Source organism: Mastigoproctus giganteus, chromosome 2 (assembly GCF_048544385.1).
Source record: "Mastigoproctus giganteus isolate SK-2022 chromosome 2, ASM4854438v1, whole genome shotgun sequence".
NCBI lineage: Eukaryota > Metazoa > Arthropoda > Arachnida > Uropygi > Thelyphonidae > Mastigoproctus > Mastigoproctus giganteus.
In genome coordinates, this window is record NC_143576.1 from 148,296,818 (window position 1) to 148,316,615 (window position 19,798).

The 19,798-nt window shown below is 37.3% G+C and overlaps 1 protein-coding gene across 3 annotated transcripts in view; it reads left to right on the plus strand.

Moving 5' to 3' along the window:
• LOC150089650 (uncharacterized) overlaps positions 1-19,798 on the plus strand; it is a 71,691-nt gene that overhangs the window by 21,147 nt on the left and 30,746 nt on the right. Inside the window, exons 1-2 of one of the 3 annotated variants that reach the window (XM_090368714.1) lie at positions 14,614-15,159; positions 15,311-15,549. In XM_090368714.1, coding sequence (XP_090224840.1) covers positions 15,147-15,159; positions 15,311-15,549 — 252 coding nt within the window. In that variant the 5' untranslated portion in view covers positions 14,614-15,146. Of the gene's footprint in view, positions 1-14,613; positions 15,160-15,310; positions 15,550-19,798 lie in introns of those variants that run through there. The other 2 variants (XM_090368712.1, XM_090368713.1) reach the window with 2 other exon arrangements.

The window sequence follows — 19,798 nt, forward strand, 5'->3', positions numbered from 1 at the left end:
TACAACGCTGTAGTTATCACGACGGGTAACAGAATACCACATTTTTCGAAATCCATATTGGAATGTTTTGTATCCTTAATGATTGCAAAACCTAGGTTTAAGATCCAAGAAGTTCATGGAGTCCAAGATTCGCCATGGTATATTTATTTCCGCGGTTTCGGGTACATAATTGAAGGAGAAATGGGGGTTTCGTTAAATATGAAAATTTTATATGGCTTGAGATATGCAATAATGAACTTTAATCAAATTCAAAAAACAAAATCTGTTTATATTTCGGGATGACCGCATAAAGTCTGAGAAGTTCAAAATAGAATAAAAGCGCACCACATTCAGTGGGCACGTGAACTTTTATCTCGGTCCACTTAAACACGTGTATCACCGAAACCTCGCAGCCTGTAAATAATATCATTACTAAGTATGATTCAGATCGCATACAAATTTGAAGTCGGTGTTCAGAAGCGAATCCTAATACTCCCTCTATCGGCTCAACCCATATCATTTTCAGAGGTTTACGATCACGAAGATTCGTTTGCATAAAAAGAGCTTTGCCAATATCTTTACGTACGATCCACAATTTGAAATTATGTAAACAAAAATCCTGCTTCTAAAATAATAAGAAATAACTTTAAATAAATAATCAATGATTATCTAGTATTCTTATTATCGATTTCCATCAAGAAAATTTTAGACCCCATAAGAAAGGGGTGACCCTTACTAAAAGTAAAATTAATGTATCGTGTATATTCAACCGTTTGTTTTATCCTGACTGGTAGGCAAACAATTTAACAAGTTTTGATTTGATCGCCCACCGCAATTTTCAGACTACCTAATTATTATAATAATAATAAAAAAGTAAGTGCATCCTGTATCCACCTTTTCAGACTGCAGTTTTGTAGGATCTCCGTGCACTTCTCTCGTGCACATCCTAACGTTAAGCTCCTGTTGTCAGACTACTATTGTCTTCCTTTTTTAAACCTTGTTTTCCCTTCCCCTCTATCATCGAGGAAAGCAAAACGCTCGAGGGAACTTCCCACGGCGTCGGAACCTTTATTTACATCGGTAAAGATCGATCTGTTTGGATTAATTATATCTTCCGCCGTGTACGTTGTGAACGGTCTCAACGTCATCATTATTATCCTAGTTGTAGAGATCGATGGCGTAGGTAGGTGAGTCTGTTACGTGAGTCAATCTAATTAATCTTAATGTATTTTGCTTACTTATCACCACCTTGATTAGGGCCCAAGTGCGGTGGCCACAATAGCCAACTGAAGACTTTTTTTCTTATCTTAATCTCACCTAACGTCTTGCTGTGGTTCAATTCAAAGTCCGCTTTCACGATCGAATTAATTCAAAGGGAACAGATGCAAAAATACGCTGAACATATTTTCATTTAAAGCGCTATAAAGCTATTTACGATATTTCCAATCGATACTCTCAAAAACGCGCATTTTGTCTCCCAAATAAAACTGCAACAGCGAAGGTCAATTCTGCCAAACAAGTTTTGTAACCCCAACTCTTTCAGTTAATCGAAAATGGTTTCAAAATAACTCTGCTGTTTCCGAGGAAGCAATAATGGAAAACTGAACAAGGCTGAGATGATGGTTCCATGTATGTTGACAACAGCGTGGGCTCAGGGCTTTGAATATTTCTGAAAATCGTGTTTAGGTAATGATCTGGGCGGATTCCTCTTCCATCGCACGTACATGTTATTACAATAAATTAGTTAATATAAGGAAACGTGGAACGAAACTTCAAGGAAAACGGGTGCTTGCCAGCGTGCATAAAATTAATACTAAGTTTCTATTAACTCAGTGGTAGAGGATAATTAAATTTTAAGCAGTGAACTCTGTCACCAACTGGTCACAATGCGTTGTAATTAATGAGATCACTTTCTTACCTTATATGTATCCTTTGACCCTAATCTCTACAAACAGGGTCGAAAGTGGTCCATCGTCTCATGTGCGTAACGATGGGTTGCATATAAAATGTAACCATTTGCTTCTTCCAGTATTTCAGGGAATAAAGTGCTTTAGCAAATCTGACGGATCTTCCCTTCCGAAAATTCCTTTCTTTCTAGCATTGCTGGAGATGCCATTGCACTCTTGTTGAAATCCATTTCGATTCTGGCAATAAAATTTATATAATTAATCCTTCAAATGCACCTTGAAGAGCGTTTTGGATTTATAATATAAGGAAGAATGGGTTACCAAGTCTTTTACTTGAATTCGGAAACCCATTACAAGGTTAGAAAATCAGCACATCAGAAATCAAACTGGAAGCAGACGCATAGACACGAACTCATACAAAAATAGTGTAAGAAGTAATCGGTTTCTTTTGGGTTAAAGGCAAAAAAACTAATATCTTGTGGGGAGGGGAAGTGCCTGACATTTATTATGGTACAGCTTGGGTATTCTTCAGCAACTGAACTTTAGCAAGGTTATCGAGGCAGTCGGTTTGAGGAATATGTGAATGGAGTTTTCTTTGGAATGCTTTGTGTTGTACGTCAAGAACCTCGCTTATTTCCTCATTAAGCGACATCTTTGAAGGCATTTCCTTAATAAAAGGGGTTATATGAGCAGAGAATGTTGCCAGTGGCATGATACAATTCCGCAACAGGGATTCGAAAATCTCAACAAAAGTTGGAATAAATGTTTGGAAGTTCAAGATGGTCTTTAACTACACAAAAAGAATTTGTGTAGTTAAAGATGTTTTCCTCAACATGGTGTTGAGGAAAACATCTTTAACTACACAAATTCTTTTTCTGTATAGTTACAAAGATGTATTTCCCAACATACATGTACGGTGCATTCTAGCCGCCTGTTCATTTTTTACTTTCCGTATTTTCTCTTTAGTAAATATAGGAACAAATTTCATGTCAAAGTTTCGTTCTGTTCACAACGAGAATAGCCAAAATTGAACAGGGTATCAAGGTACTTGTGTCCATTGAGGAATTCATGAATGCATTCTTCATGAAGCTGAGATCTTAGTTTACTTATGAAGTTTCATGGTTAGTTAATTCCACTCCTTCCCACCAATCTCTGATTTTTAGGTACAGTATTTCACTTTTATTGTTTTTTCGGTGGTGGGCATGATCATTTGCGGTTTTCCAAGTTCTCAATTAATAATTGCGCCTTCAGTATGATAACTCTGACAGTCGAATACCGATTGATGCGGATATAATAAAGCATACGTTCCTCAGCTCGAAAGATGTTATTGATGTGGTGCTTAAGATGGTTTGATCTAGTGATTTCTTCTATTATAACACGTGTTTTATTCAGTTTTGTCATCCTCAGGCTATCATTAAGAATTGGAGGTCAGTGACCAGGATGCATCAGTCTGAATTTTGATTAGGATTTAAGCAGGCCTCAAGCGACTAATAAAAATTGAGTCCCATCTTGAAGATTTGAATCGAAGTCGTTGGTTGGTCCTCTAAGAACTTTTGACACACCCTCAATATATTCTTTTTAAGACAATGACCTTTAAATTTGAGAAATCATTTTCTAAGAAAGGAAAACAATTATTCGCTGAGAACCTCCTGGTGTCACAAACTGACACCTTTCAATTTCCATCTTATTACGTTTTAGATGAGTCACCGGACCAGTTCAAGTACATAAAAATTGAGTGATAGCGTTGATATCAGTTCCAAGAATATAAGGGAGGATGGATAGCCAGACTGTTTTAATATGGTAATCCTCTTTACTCCATAATTTTCCTAATGGGAACTGGCTGCAACGGTGTATGTTGATAATCAGGTCATGCTGATGCTAGGGGCTTCGATTGTCAAGGATCCAAAATTGAGAGGGTGGGAAAGTTATAAGAAATCGTAAACGTCTGGTTCTTCCCAGTTTCAGTACAGTTTAAAATTCAAAATAAAAAAATTGTTAAATTTATTCATACTCGTCCTCCCCTACCCGTTGTCTGCGTCCACACTTGAAGCCTTTCTAAAGTAAAAAAAAAAAGTTTAGTACTTTGAATTGATTTCGTTTTGTTTTTTTTTTTTTTTCAAACGCATCTGAAAGACTATCTTGGTGAAACAGACCTTGACTTTTAATATTTGAGACTAAACTAAGTAATTAAACACATCCAAAAGGACTAATGAAATTTCACTGATCATCTTGCAAGCACTTTGAAATATCACAGATCTGAAATACACACCGGATTTTAAGTTAAAGGACTATAAGAGAAAACCTCAAATCATAAAGATAATTCGCCCAGTATTTTCCTACTAAGAAATGCTCAAAATAATTTTTTATTTTGTAAAACAAAAGTTAATTTATGGATATTCTGCTGTAACTTTTGGTATTCAAGGCCTTATTTTATCCCAATGTTTTACAATTATATGAATAATCTTTTCATATACATGGGAAGGATTCATAAATCTCTTCTTGCAACTTTATAAACAAATTTCGATTTAAGAGGTCTGTTTTCGAAGCATTCTTCAACACTAGCTTCATTTCTGTGTAAAATCACAAGTGCCAAATTTCTAAATATTATTACATAGTAATTTTGAAACGAAAAACAAAGCACAATATCAAGGGCCTTATTCGAATTTTTTGATGTTTTGTCTAATTCTGTCAAGTGTACTACAGGAGTAGATTTTTGCTTTTATCTTGCAAACAATGCATTCAAAAATAGCAAACAAAGCTTTGACTACAAAGCTAGATGAGAAATCATCTTACTTTGAGTATAAAGTTATAATTTCATAAATTTTTTTATTTAAAACTTAATACCATTGCAGGACTATAAACACCTTACATCTTGTAGGTTCAAGTATCCACATTCCATCATCATGGAGGAGGTCATCGTGTATAGAGATAAGAGATGCATTTCTTGGCATCTTAGAGCGTCCAGCTTCAAGGAAAAGATTGCCAGTAAGGGTGGTTACCTTTCGAGGCTGATGCCAGCCTCTCCCAGCACATTTCAGTGCAGAGTTCCTACTAAATGACAGGCGAACTCGTTTATTACTCCATTATCTAAGAATGCGAAGCGTCTGCAACTTAACTAGAAACTTCTTGCGCATATACTTAATTTCGAGAAATGTTATGGACCTTTGATAAATATTACTTGGTAATAGGCTATTACAAGCGACGTTTTTTGCGGCCTTCTCTTTCAGTTTTCCAAGAACAGTATGCATATTAAATACTATCAGGTCATGCAAATCTGATAATTAGATAGGGGTCTTGTAGTTTGGACATTAAAATGAAGCCCTGCTCTCTGCTCGTTTAGTTGAGCAGAATACAGAGAAGGCAATTGACATTCTTAATTGTGCCAGTTGCCACTTATATATAAGCAAACAACAAAAGCATTGCTTCCTTCGGCTGGCCTTCAACGTCTCCTACGCGGGGTAATTATCAGCATTGGAATAGAAAGTTGTATGCTAAGAGTTATGAATTTGAACTTAACCTCGTAAATAAGCGTGTAGAACCAAAAGAACAATGAGAGAGAGAGAGAGAGAGAGAGAGAGAGAGAGAGGTGAGTCACTTTCTATCATCAGCTTATCAGACTCAACAGCGAAAGGACGTACGTATCTAAACTGGCCGTTGATGTTATCTGCAAGCTTTCTCCGTTCTACTGGGCAGGAATATCTACGTGGGTCTCGTGCGTGCCAAAGAACACGGGTAGGTTATTGTGGGAGTTCCGTGTAGCTGTTACCAAAGAGTGCTTTGCGTAGGAGAGAGAAAAAGACGGTATACGGTATCTCTGAAGTAACGTTGAAGGATTTGATGGAACTATCAATTCTGTTTTGTAACATTAATGTTGACAAACTGCTTCTGCGATTTATTGATTTATGACATCAGACAAGAGTTGCTTGACGTCTTTTTATAGAGAATGTCGGGAATTGCCAGTGGGTTCCTTAAAAAGAAAATTGTAGACAACTTTCCCATTGGATTTTTTTTGCAGATGAGCTGCGTGAAATAAATTAAAAAAAAAAAAAAAAAAATATATATATATATATATATAATTTTTTTTTTTTTTTTTTTACATTTGCATGGACTGGAGGGGGATAGGTAGAAATTTGGTACAATGGGGATAAATCATCATTTTTTTTTTTCCCTTCAAATTTCGGTTTTTAATTGAATCCTAACACTGAAATCGTAATGAACTCAAGTGTTAGGATTTTGTAAATTGTTCATTACGAACTCTGGTTGGTTCGTAATGAATATATTTTACAATCTTGCTCTGGTTTGGCTGGTGTGCCGTCAGTCGAACCAGTGCAATGTTCCTGAGACTTAGCTTAAATCCATTTGGCAAACAGACAGATATTCGTTTTATATTATACAAAGTACCATTGAAATAATCAACTTAGCAGGATCACGCAGAGTACAAATATTCACTCATCGGCAGACAGATGAAAAACGACAAGTTTAAACTTCAGGACGAGTATCTTTGGTCGTATACACGTCATATTGAAGTCTTTCGATGCGAACTGGGGACGGTGCCCGAATGCTGCGCCAAAAAAGTTCTAGTGTCATAATATTAAGGAAATTGGAACTTTTTTTTTTGCGTTTTTATATTAGTAATGCCATTATTGCATAGGCCAGCCTAATAATAAAATGTTTTCTCCAATTGCGTGTGCATAGGATGCTAATATTGGAAAAACAAACAGCGACTAGAATAAATTGACACTAGGAAGTGGGGAGATTGATTATCGCTATATGTCAACTTTCCAAGCAGTAATTGTTCTTAACTTCAGTGAATAGGCTAGGATCGATGTGTTCAGCCATTTGTGTTGTAGTCGTTATGGTAACTTCAAAGGTTTTTGTTTACAGAACACTCCAGTCGTATACGCGAATGTTAATTTTCAGTTGCAATAGACTCGGTTCTCTTTCGAATATTGAAAGGTAAACGCAAATCTAGACCAACTCCCTTAACGACTGGTTAAAAAAAATCCGATGAAAGCTGCAGATAAACACGTTCTTGCAAGTAATACAAATGTATTACTAGACATTTAGGGATGTATAAATTGTAGCAATTTTATACAGATTGTATATACTTATTTTCAATGAGGGTCGATATGATTAATTACAGGTTCAAAAAGTATCGGCTTCTTATTGTAATAACAGACTTAGTTGTTTGTAATAATATCTGACCTTTTGAAATTTAATGTAATTGTAATTTCCAAGGTTCATGGTCGCTTTACCACACTCTCTCCTTTACAACTTACTGGAGTGAAACTTTTGCTGGAGAAAATTTGAAGCAAATGCTATCAGTGTACACTCTCATCCAGCAGTTCATCCTGATTAGATTTTAAATCGAACTTAGTTTGCGGATTAGTTCCTTTTGTTTTGATATCCATACAGACAAAAATCCAAGCAAATTTTATAAATTTCTTCATCTGTTTACTTTTGATTATATTGAAGGATCACTACGAAGATCAGGTATGGTTAAAACTGGTTGAGGGTTGGGTTCAACAAGTTCTCATTATACCTAAAATTGACGATTGGTCAGCTACTTTAATATGCTACAGTTTCTTCAAACTCTGCTCAGTTTATTGCTATCCATTCACACAAAGAACTTGCTGAGTAACAACAGGGCCTCATTAGTAAAACTACTGTCTGTAAAATTATAATCGGATCGAAGCGAACCGCTGTTAAACTGGGGTGACGCCACCATCTGAGTGCCATTCTACATATCATCCGAATCAGTTTCGAACAGACATTTGCAAGAATAGTTATAAAATTGCAGTTTAAATCTTCTGGAAATATTTAGAAAAATCTATAAAGGTTTTGTAAAACTCTATTCGTTCTTTGAATCAGGTTAGCTTTAAGACAATCCCATTTATTGATAACATGTAATGCATTGGTTCGGTTCCAGTTATTACAAAACCATTTCCTGATTCTCCGTTTGATAACGGGAAAACAGGTGCTTTAAGCCAAGAAGCGTTGATTGAGAAACATCGTCTAACGTGTTCACGAAAGATCCAGCACAAAAGGGTTGAGAAGTTGCAAAACATTTAATATTTCCAGGTATAGACTTCAATTACACCTCTAAGAAGCAGCATCTTTGTGCAAAGATGGGAAGGGCATAATTCAGTTCGAAGCGCCATTCTTATAAATGTTTATTTTTTGTCGTAATTCGGTGAAGAACGATGGACGCTCCTTTGCCACCGCTTCATGAAATGAGGATCGGAGCAATTTTCCAATTTTTATTTTTCTTGGCATTGTAGCTATCCCTTAATACTAAAATATCCCCCGAAGGTTCGGGTTGATTAATGTTGAAAAGCATACATTAGTATGCTCATCTAATTATTAATGATATGCAATAGTCAATCTTGGTGATTAAAAATTCATTTAAAAATTTATTTTTATCTTACATTATTTAAATTCGACTGGTTTTAGCTAAATTGATGGTTTTGTTCAAATCGTGCTGCTCGTATAACTAATGAATAACCTACCAATTCATTATAGCGCGATCCTTAAATTGGACAGCCATTAATCTCTGCTGAAGACAGCATATACGGCACAATCAGCTGGATTTCAACCAAATGACGTCAGCAACTCACTCTCGCTAAAGAAAGTAAACAGGTAAAGAATCTTCCCAGAGTATGTGGGGGCGGAAACTCGTTGAAATTCATGCACGATTTTACTCACTCGCTCACTACTGCTAAATCATTCTTCCGGGTTTTAGAAAGCGCCTCGCCTTAAAATTTCATACATTGAGATATCTTGTTTATACAGTGACGGCATTTAACTTACAAGTCGCAGTGAATACAAGAAATTGTATTTTTTTTTTTACTGACTTTAAATGTTTTGAGAGGAAAAGGGGGAAAGAAAAACCAAACCGAAATCCAGATGGAAGCGGAGCACTAACTCACAAAGCAAACTTTCCAGAGCACAAAATAAACTAATATTTAAATGAAACTAAACCACAAAATAACGTTTTCCTCCAAAAAGTTAATTTTATCAATCGCATACGTAGCCAGACATTTTAAAATGCAGTGAAAAACAAGATCTTTTGCAACCTTGATACCAACAGGTCTCCAGGCAGCATTCTTCAGTTACGAAATGCAAATTGACGTTGCACCAGGCAATTTACATATAATATTATGAATTCTAGTCATAGAAGGGAATTTTTAGAATTCCTCGAGTTCTTTATAATCCCTATGCTCAACAGCTAACTTGTTTTGTGCAGATTTTGAACATTATTACACTGGCGTTTTCCTGTTGCATTAAGCTGCTTTGGCAGGATGTTGACGGTGATATTTGCAGTCGCAAGACCATACATCACATCTGAAGAAGTTTAGTTTTGGAATTCATTATGACATGCTCTTTTCGAGCAGAGCTAAATTTAATCCATTTCGGTTAGATAAGTACGGCTATTATTTTTTCCCCCCATCCCAAATAGACCCAGGACCCACGTCCCTATTCCAAAAGAGTTACTGTTAGCACACAAGAAAATACGGGCATCCAATTACTGCTCCTACTCCGGAAGGACATTGGTCAGAATATCCATCTAGTTCTTTTACAAGAATATTATCATTAGTTCTATTTAACAATCATGTTGGCTGCAAACATCCATTAACTCACACTTGTGATGCTACAATCCCGTGTTGGCAACTCTGCTACGTTGGGACTCATGAGCTTTAAATTGTTAGCCTTAGCAGGGATTTCGTCTTATGCGTCTCCTCAAAATGAAAACTTAGAGGAATTCGACGTTGTTCTTTGATCTGAGAATTCATCCACTTGTATTCAGCTGTAAATTTGATCTTTCTCTTTTAGAATAGCCAGAAAAATTATATAACTGAATTTTATAAATTCTCCCTCTGTTTTTTTAATATCATTGCATTTATTTGTTGACTTTGATAACTACCTTCCCCATTGTCTTATTTGATATTCGACATAGTTTAGTATAATGCATTACCAATAATTGTTGATGACACATACATATATGAATAAACTCTCCCTCCATGTCTTTTCATCTCATGCTTTCAAAACCGTTCAATTTCATTGGAGAAAAATTGGGTGGAACACCTGACAGTGCGTGTCAGTGGATAAATACTTATTGTAACAGTCACTTCTACACTGCAATTTACTTCTGGAGCACCACTACATCGCATAATGACTGAAATATTGTTTTGCTAATCGAATCGGAGAACTCTAGGTTTCAAAGAGCAACTGGAGTGACGTGATATCGGGAAAAAATGTTCTCTGTAATTTAAGTGGTAGAAAAATGGTATCAAAAGTAATTTATTAGTGTTTAAAATAAGGCTAGGTAGAAAAAGTCAGGAGGTTATTCTCTCATGTACTAAACTTCAATTCAGTAGTCAGTTACACATGTTAGGGACGCCCTCTGGCAGCATCTTCTTTAACAAAAGACGTTAACATCATAAATGATTCTCGCTTTCTCAGGATGGCTTTGTCCGTTGTTTTATGTCACAGATTCGGACCAAAAATGTACCATAAACACTCTCCGTATTTCAGGTAATGTGTGTATCGTGAAGGACTGGCCGAGCCTGCTTTTGATCTCCAAAGTAACCTGTCTGACAGGTGTTTACGACCCTAACCATATGCTTTTTTTTGTTAGCGATTCCAAATTTAGGATGGTAATTCTTTAGCTTCCTTGACCCGATCTTTTATCTCTTTGAACATAATGAAGTCCATCCTGGCGTAATTTGAATTTTTCACTGAGAAAATGCATCTGAAAGAATCACTCTGATAGCTGACCCTTGCGTTTTTCTTTGGCCACACACGGGTACATCAAAGAGCAAGTGGTTCTCAGAAAAATAAAATAAAACGAAATAATAATCATTGTCTAGAATCTAGAGTGTTCAAATTACTCTTTTCCGGCACTTCATACCTAGACTTTTCTAGGTGTCTGCTGCAGATGACTAGACTGTTCAAAAAGGTCATTTTACCCCGGATGTCCTTTGTGACGTATATTTTAGGTAAGTCGCTGAAACATATCTAATTTTCATTCCTTTTTTGCCTTCGGCGTGCTTTATTGAGGAACTTTATGTAGGGTGGGGAAAACCGAATTCCAAAAAACATGGTCCTTCGAGACCAGCTAAACATAGTGTTTTGTGGAAGGCGCCACCGGTGGTTTCCCACATCTTTAACAAAAAAAAAGAAAAAAACAAAGACCAACTAAGTAATTGCTGAGGAGGGATTTTTTAAATTCCAATGAAAGAACATGCTGACTATGAATATCAAGCTTCGTGGTTTCTTTGCACAGAGCAAGTTTGGCAGGTGATACCAAACTTGCTCTGTCATACTTAGGAAGGAAATAAGTTGCTTGGATGCTGTTCTTCGGATCATTGGTACCAAACCAAGTAAGGCAAAACCCAGTGATCAGTATCTGACAAATTAATCCAGGTTCATTCCTCTCCCTAGGTCTGACGTAGCTGAATGGTCAGGAGCGAGCGTGCAATATAGCACACGCTCTTTGAATGGACCATGGTTCAAGCTCTCATGACTACTGAATACGATTAACAATTGCATTCAACCCCCCCCCCCCTTCCTAGAATAAACAGTACTACTATTCAGGGCAGACGTACTGAAAAGTGATTAGGGCAATAACACACTTCAGTATAAAGTAACACGATCCACTATTTACCACATTAAGAAAACTTATTTGCAGATGAGTAGACCATAATATGGGGCCGTCGAAAAGGAAAGGAGTGGGGATGTGAAGCAACACAGATGGAAGAAGAACCTTTGCTAAAAAGTTGACCTATGATATTCCGTTTCACTAAATTATCACTTAATTGCTATTTGGCCGAAATAATTAAAAGTAGGGAAGTTCAGGCGTTTGGAGGTCGCTCACTTGGGTTCCCTCTCTTTATCAAAGCTATAGAAAAAAAGGCCAATCGGTTAGTTACTTGAGTTGCGACTTTCTCTACCTGCTATACTTTCCTTTCAACATTGTAGACCCAATGTGATTAGAGGAGAATTGGTTTTGCATGTTGATAAATTCTCAAATAAGAAGAAACTTAATTGTTTTCAAAAGACTCAGGACTTAAGTCCTTTCGAAAGATCTGAAATCTTGAAGTAGGTAAAGAAAAACAAAATAAGAATCGTTTTGATTCTGAAGACATTTGTAATGATCTAGGTGGAATCTCATATCAGCCGAACGGTTTCAATCACTTGATCTATTCATAATGTGTTATGGGATGATTCTTATTTTAAATTAATCATTAAGTAACTCTTAACTGAAAAAATAATCTGGAAAGACATTTCGTTTTAAATGTGCGAGTAGTTTGTAGAACAGTTTGGGTTGGCTATTGTTGAAGAGTTTGTTTTGATTTTTGACCGAATTCTTGAATAGTTCGAGAAATTCAAATGTGGGGGAGGGGGAAGAAGAACATTTTCCTGTGATTATCAGATGGATGGTTTCCAGTGTTCAATCATTGGGACTAAAATGGCATATTTTGCTGCATCTGGCCTGGCACTCCTTTGCAGGTGCAAGCTTAATTGTGGTTTTTGTATGTAAACTGCGGGTGTTCTTGGGTCGATTTGTTTTCTTTGTTGACTGGAGGCTGGACTAGAGGAACCCTGATGAAAACTGCTGCTTGTGACGAATGAGCTGATCTCGTCAAGGTCAAAGCATCTGCGGAAAAAAAACTGAGAGTGAAACTTTCTTCCGTTCTTGCTACCCGAAATTTAATCTTGAATTTGCTTTGTGGAATGTTGTAGTTGTGCTTAATGTATACAGGCATGACCGTAGCACAGTGGTCAACTGAAAGTATAGAGTAGGTCCACATGGTTTAATTATGGTAAAGGAAATTTTCTTAATTTTATATATATTTGTATATATTTTATTTTTTTCCCCCCAAAACGGAGCGCTAGCTAATTTAATTAGTTAACTGATATTTTACATAAAGCCTTCTTTGAACTTCGTGTTCTTTCTGTTATACCGCATTCTGAATTTTTCTTTCAAATAACCAAACTTCAATAACCACAAACCAATTAGATTTTGGAGTGCATAGCAAACTTCAGTACGATTAACCAAGAACTTTAAATTACGCAACTTGAAAAGTGAGGGTACAAAAGTGCACGAGCAACCGTTAATTTGTATAAAAAAAAATTAAAAAAATTATGCAACTTAATTCAAAAACTAAATGAACCAAATTACTAAAGAAATCGCCATCACTTAAGTTTAAATACATTTTTAAAGTAAAATGTTATTAAAAACTCTTTAAATTTAATTAATAGTTAATGTTTTTGCCTCCGAACTTAACACTTTCAGAATGGACAAAATTGAAATTCAATTAGCAGAAGAGATTTCATTTATTACCCTTATTTAAGAAAGATTGGATAATCCTGAACGTATATCCTGCTCGGATGTGCGCAGGCGCATCATCAGAACACATTTTTTTTTTATAGGAACAGTTGAGAGATTAACACTTCTTTTTTCCATTTTTAAAACTTCATGGAAAGTGCGTATTAAAAACTTGAAGAAAAACATCGGATTAAATTCTGAACGTGGAACAGGCCCACAATCTCGTGTAGCAGACTCCACATACGTAATTAATTCTTTAAAAAAAATTCTTCGTCCATCCTTCACGCGTTCCAACAATAACGAAGTTAAGAGCGATAGTTGCAGACTTCCTAGTACGATAATATTTATCTCATTGTAATTCGTAAATACAAATAGAAGTAAAACGGGAGGTGGGGGGGGGGGGAAGGAAAGGAATTGTATTTCCATCCGCCTGCGCATACTAAGAACGTTTTTACGATAAAAAATAAATGAAGCAACTGCCGCGTAACAGTTAAGTTGTGTAACTTGGGTAGTATTCACACTCTACCTGTACTCGCTCTTCCGTCAGAGGGCACTAACTAGATGGATTGTAAGAGAACCGTCGGCTGCGAGCAACCGTTACGGGGTAGTCGTGGTGTCGAACGACCGCCACGCAAAACTGGTTTCCGAGACTTAATAAAATAAAAACAAAATGCCGCGCAACGAGAGAGCGGAGAGTAATGGGGAAAATCTTATCTGAACCGCGTTGCCGAAGAACACGAGGTATATCAGTCGGGTGGGAAGGAGCATGCGCAGAAGCAACGCCGTCCACCTTAAGCCTAATGTATACGACGGAGCCAACACAAGGCCACGTCCGAAGATAGGGTAAGTGGCGACTGCATTCTAATTTCTGCTTTTCTGCCCGCTTTAATAGGCCGAAACTGTAATTGCGCACGTGCGCTTACGCCTCGCGTCGCCCAGAATAGGGATCCCAACGGTTGGGGTACAAAGTGCCCTCGAGTTGTTTGCCCAACAACGGAAGGATGCACAGCGGGTCGTCGCAGCCAACACGTCCCTGCCGTAACTCACGTGAACGAGGAGCAGTAGTTGCTCCGAGCCGCTGAAATAGGAGGGAGGGAGGGCGACAATGGGAGCAACAGGTATGTCTAGTTGGCCCCCGGGTGACGCTAACAGTGGCAGGTATTGCGGAGCGGTGCTGCGGGCATTGCTGATTTAGAGATCATCCGCAGGAATTCTGCAGTAATGGGGGGATGGGTGCGTGCGTGGGCGGTAATCCGCTTTAGTAGTGCGATGAGTAACGCACAACCGGGCCGGGGGAAACCGGAGGGTTTCGAGCGAACGTCGGTGCCTCTCCTGTCGACGCGGGCCAGTACCGCGAGCGCCACAGGTGGGTTTATCTTATCAACCGCGCTCATTCTTTCTCTCTCCCTGAATGGGAGGGACTGATTTGGTGACGTCACAGACGGCCCACCGAATATTGCCCCCACCAATAACTGATGTTTTATGTTGCCCGCCATTTTCCTCGTCGGTCGGGTCCGACGTCTGCATACCTTTTTGTCAGCCGTCCAATAATCCCGCGGAAGTTGCGCTTCCGGCATGACGTCACGAAGCAAGTGGTGGTGGTGTTGAACCCACGTGTAACACCGGTCCAGGGAAGTTCACCCTTCCCCGCTGGAATGGATATTTATTCTGGTGTGCGGCGAGACCGGTCAGATCTGAATCGGACACGCAGCGGTTACGGCAGCACAATAGAGCACTTGCCGGAGCCCATACACACACACAACGTTCCCCCGAAAGTGTTCGTGACCCCCGCCTAGTAATAACGTAAAGTGGCAGCAGTTGACGACGATGTTCACTATCCACCGCGGCAGCGTTACGGTGTCAAGGAGCGGCGTGTTCTCCACGAATAACAAAAGGCGACGACGAGCTGGAACAAGTAGGTTTTGACCATGTCCCTTTTCTGTAAGAGTCCCTCTTGCATCTATAGTTAGTTGTGAATTATTATTGACCCACTTCGAGTCAACGACTTGGAATTGTTCCATCAACATTATCTTGTCTTGACACGTGAGCTGATGTCCTTGGTTACCGGGACTAATTGGTGTCTTTCTTGCAGACTCCCGGTACTACCTCACACTGTGCCTGGTCAGTGCCCTGTCAACGGTCACCATGACTGCTCCTCTGTCCAGAGACAAACCGCGATGGATCAATCCGTGTGGTTTAGAGGGCCACGTATTTGACCCCACGAAAGATATGTCCGACGCTCCGCCCATACCACCCCAGCAGCTTTATGAAAATGTTGTGAGGACGGGGAACTCGGCGAGGAATCGGGCAGCAGATAGGAAAGTGGATTTCGTAAGTATGCCTTTTAATGACATTTTGGTGATTGGAAATTAGTGTAAATCACGTGTCTTAACACATTTCACTGAAGTTTTTAAAATGCAAAAATGAGTAGAATTTCTTTTGTTATTGAAAATTTTATGTGTAATAAAATGCCAATTTGCTATGCAGGAAAAACTTGTTGATGCATCACGCGTTGGAAACCCCAATGTGTTTCCAACGCGTGATGCATCAACAAGTTTTTCGCGCAATTTTTATCCCCACAACATGGAGGGGAGAGAAAATACCGTTAGTTTACTTTAATTTCTAATATTTTCAACACTTTAGGATATCTAGGAAACTTCCTAAAAAATAAAATTCCAACTTTCAAAACCTGCATTTAATTTGTCCTTTATTGCTGTTGAACACGATGTTTTTTTTTTCTTTCCTTTTGTTTCAAATTGTTTAATTGATGGTGGTCTAATTTGTCAAACCAACGTGGCTTGTAGATTCACTAAAACTAGTTGAAAAATTCAAATTTGGAAAGGGATGAGGATTGGGAATATTTCAATTATATATTTTATAATGTCTTATTTACTGGAGGAATATTTCTATCGTCAGTTCATTCCCTTGTCTTCGTCTCTATTGTATTCAAGTCGTGCATCCCGTTTTTATGGAATACGATATCTATAAATACAGAAATCATCAGAATCTTATAGAAATAATTTTCCTCTATGTACCAGGAAAATCATTGAATGTTTTGTTTTCCCAACTCGTATGCCTAGAACTGATCATATGCAACTGATATGTTGCATATAAGTTCTAAGCACACTAGTTGTTATAATACCAGCACGAGGAAATGAATTGCTACCGTTTTATTACAAAGGCAAAATTTAAAGAATTTTTCCTGGTGGTTTTTCCATGGTTAGTGGTGTCAACAGACTGTTGCAAGTCATTGTCTCTATTTGCATTCAAGAAAAATAAACAAAATATAATTTTTCATATTTCAAGTAACATAATTAAGATGTCTTAAAAATATATATATTTGATTATTTTATCCTTCCGAAGTTCCATTCGCAAAGTTTTTTCCAAGCTTATCGCTACTGATAAACTGACACACCTTGAATGTCTCATTAATTGAATGTTTTGTTACAAATGGAGTATTAAAAACACGTGACACTTCTTTTATCTTGTAGCTGTGGAGTATATCACCATTTAGGACTATTATATTCTGGAGGTTACGTGGAAATGTCACACCTAGTTTATAAAACCCATAAACTGCACTCGACGAATCCCAACGTTTAACAGACATTTAAAAACATGAGCTTTATTCAGCAGAAATTCCAACCAGTCATCGCTTATAAATCAGTTTCAACGATTGTTCCACCCATAAACTTGCTGTCATTTTTCATCGTTGAGTGGATCAAATGATGCGTGTCCACGTTAGGCGGCGCAACGTTTTCAACGAAAATGCGATTGCGAGGTGGAGAGGCGTCAAAAAACGGATTTCTGCGGATTCCACGTAACCCTTTTATTTTTGTCTGCAAAAAGAAAAACGTATACTTGTGACTGTTAAGAGCATGGCCATCCTTGATAACAGTCTTAGATAAAACATCCCTGGTTATGCTTATCTGAAATTATAGCTATCAAATGACTGCTCTTTTATATCTTTCCTTAAGTTATTACTTAATCTTGGTTACTAATTAAGTTCGAGAGCCATTTATGAAAATTAATTTTTAATTTTTATAGGGCAGTATTTTTATTCCTTTGTTTTAACCTTGTTTGGAACTTGATGTTTATGTATTAAACTTAATCGCGAACAAAAAGTATTAGGATAAGTGGACAACTTTGAAAATATTGTGAATTTTCCAAAAAGGATTCCTTTTGTAAGTTTGTCAAATGATCTTGGAACTATGGCTCTTACAAACACGCATGCAAGCTTTTATTGTTATACACTAGAAGTTTCAAGGTCTTCGGCGTTTATCTGAATGTACCAATGAGCAGTCTCAGGTAGGCTTAAGTACCATAAAAAATAAAGCTGAAGGGGCTGTAACCCCCTTCATCACCTATTGGGGCTGCTCCTGCTCGTTAACACAATCAACTTGCACAGTACCAAGTAAAGTTGTGCTTCTTTAAAAATTGTAAACTATTTTTTAGTAGAATAATTCTGAACAATAATATTTCATTAATTTATACAGTTGTCAGCGAAGATATATTTTTTCGATAATTATAAAAATACTTCGTGATATTCTTTATTTTAGTACGCGTTTTCCCCCCCTCTTGTTATGACCAAGTGAAGTTTAATTTTAATTGTGAATTATACCGATAAACTTATTTTAAATCAGGCCATTATTAAAATCTAACTAATATCCGTAATGAATTCTTTCCCCCTTAGGAATCACTCTTATGAGTTAAAATCTAAGCGGCTATCGCATTTAGTTCAATTTCAGTTAGGAAGAGCAACATTCCATAATTGCATTTGAAATTGAGATTTAAATTCCAAGCGTTTCCTCATTTGTGGCATACCCAAAACTGTTTGCAAATCACTGACCATGATTTCAGTTTTGATAAATTCTTTCAATAAAGAACAAAGTGATATTTTGAGTAAGTATTTGGCAGCATTTGAGCTAAATCAACACCTGCTTTTTCTCTTGGAAGAATCTGAATTGAATGCATTTGAATTCGTAGATAAATTTCAGAAAAAAAAACCGAAAAAAAAAAACCTACCCTTTGTATCACAAATCAGTTTAAAGTTATCGCGTTAAAACAAAGTTAATGTCTATATGGTGGTTGCTTTTGATATCGAAGTTTAGATTTGTTGACAGTTGTTCAAAGTGACCGCCTACCCCCTGAGGAAGTGCTCCAACTTGTCTCTCATGGCTGAGATAAGCTCAATGGTGTGAGAAACTGGCGGCGACTACTTGTCAGTTCCCATTTTATACGTCATTTAAAGGAGAATGTGGACTCGGTCTTGATAGGCAAGTTTATTAACATGCAGCGAAACGTATGGCTGGCATCGGAGCAAGAGTCAGTCGAGACACTTTTGATCTATTTGCATCGTATTTACAGCCCACGCGTTATCAATATCGGTAGTTGGTGTAAGAATAAGCACTCGATCTCTTTTAAGGCAGAGCGAGTACTTATTCTGTTGCAGCTTTTACCAGATAATTTACAATTAAAAAAATTTGTTTATCGGCGAGTTGATGTTAAGACAAGAGCTCTTTCTTACATATGTCAGTGTTGTGCGTCACATATCATGAATTCCATTTGCTCAAGATATGATTGGCCACTGTTGCTTACCTTGCATTATGCATTGGCAGATGTCATGGCCTTCCATTATGCAATGCAAAGACATTGGTTATTTTTTTCATTAAATTTTTCTCAAGTAACCTAATCTGTCCTTTTGAGTATGGTAAAACTTGATTAGATTATGGTACCTTACGCTCAGGAAAGATGACTGAAATATGGCAGCTCTCGGCTAAACGTTCTATCAATGAAATTCTTAATGATTTTAAGAGAATGAGCCCTTCAAACAATGAGATTCGTGGTGTGAATTCACAAACGGCTTCCAGTATCTTAACTGGTAATTCTGTCAGTCATTTCAGCATTATGAATAATGGCCACACTAATACTGTACTTGTATTTTCATTGCACTTTCCTGAAACAGTGCTTCAAAGTTTCAGAAATGAATTGTGTTAAATGCAAGAAATATAATTCCACAATTATAGACATTGCAGTGGCATTGTCTATAATGTTGTGCAACTTGTTATCCGTGTTGTGAAAAGGTCTCAGTTCAAATCTGGTTGGTTGATGGCAATTAACTTTTGAGGCTTCTTTGAAGCTCCATTACTTGTAATGGAGCTTAGTTAACAGCTGTGAAAATGGTATAGGATTTTAAAGATTCTCCACCCTTAAACTCATTCCAGAAATAAACCAGGCTTAGAACGCGCAAAAATTACAAATGACACATTACACCTATCTGAGTTGCCTTGGAGATAATTTCAAACTCCTTACGCTCGCAGACTTGTGCAATTTCTTACAACTTAATATGGCCATATTTCGGTGATTATTGGAATTTTCCCAGTAATTATCTAATTGAGAACACTTTGCATTACTTTAGCAAAGTAATATTTACTTTGTTTAACGCTTTGTTTACTTTGTTTAACAAAAGAGAAGAAATATTTATTTGGAAGCGCCCAATAATGCAAGCAAAGCCCCTTGTCAGTGCATGTTACACAAAAAAAAAAAAAAAGCATTTATCTCTAGGTAATGAATCCACAAAGTC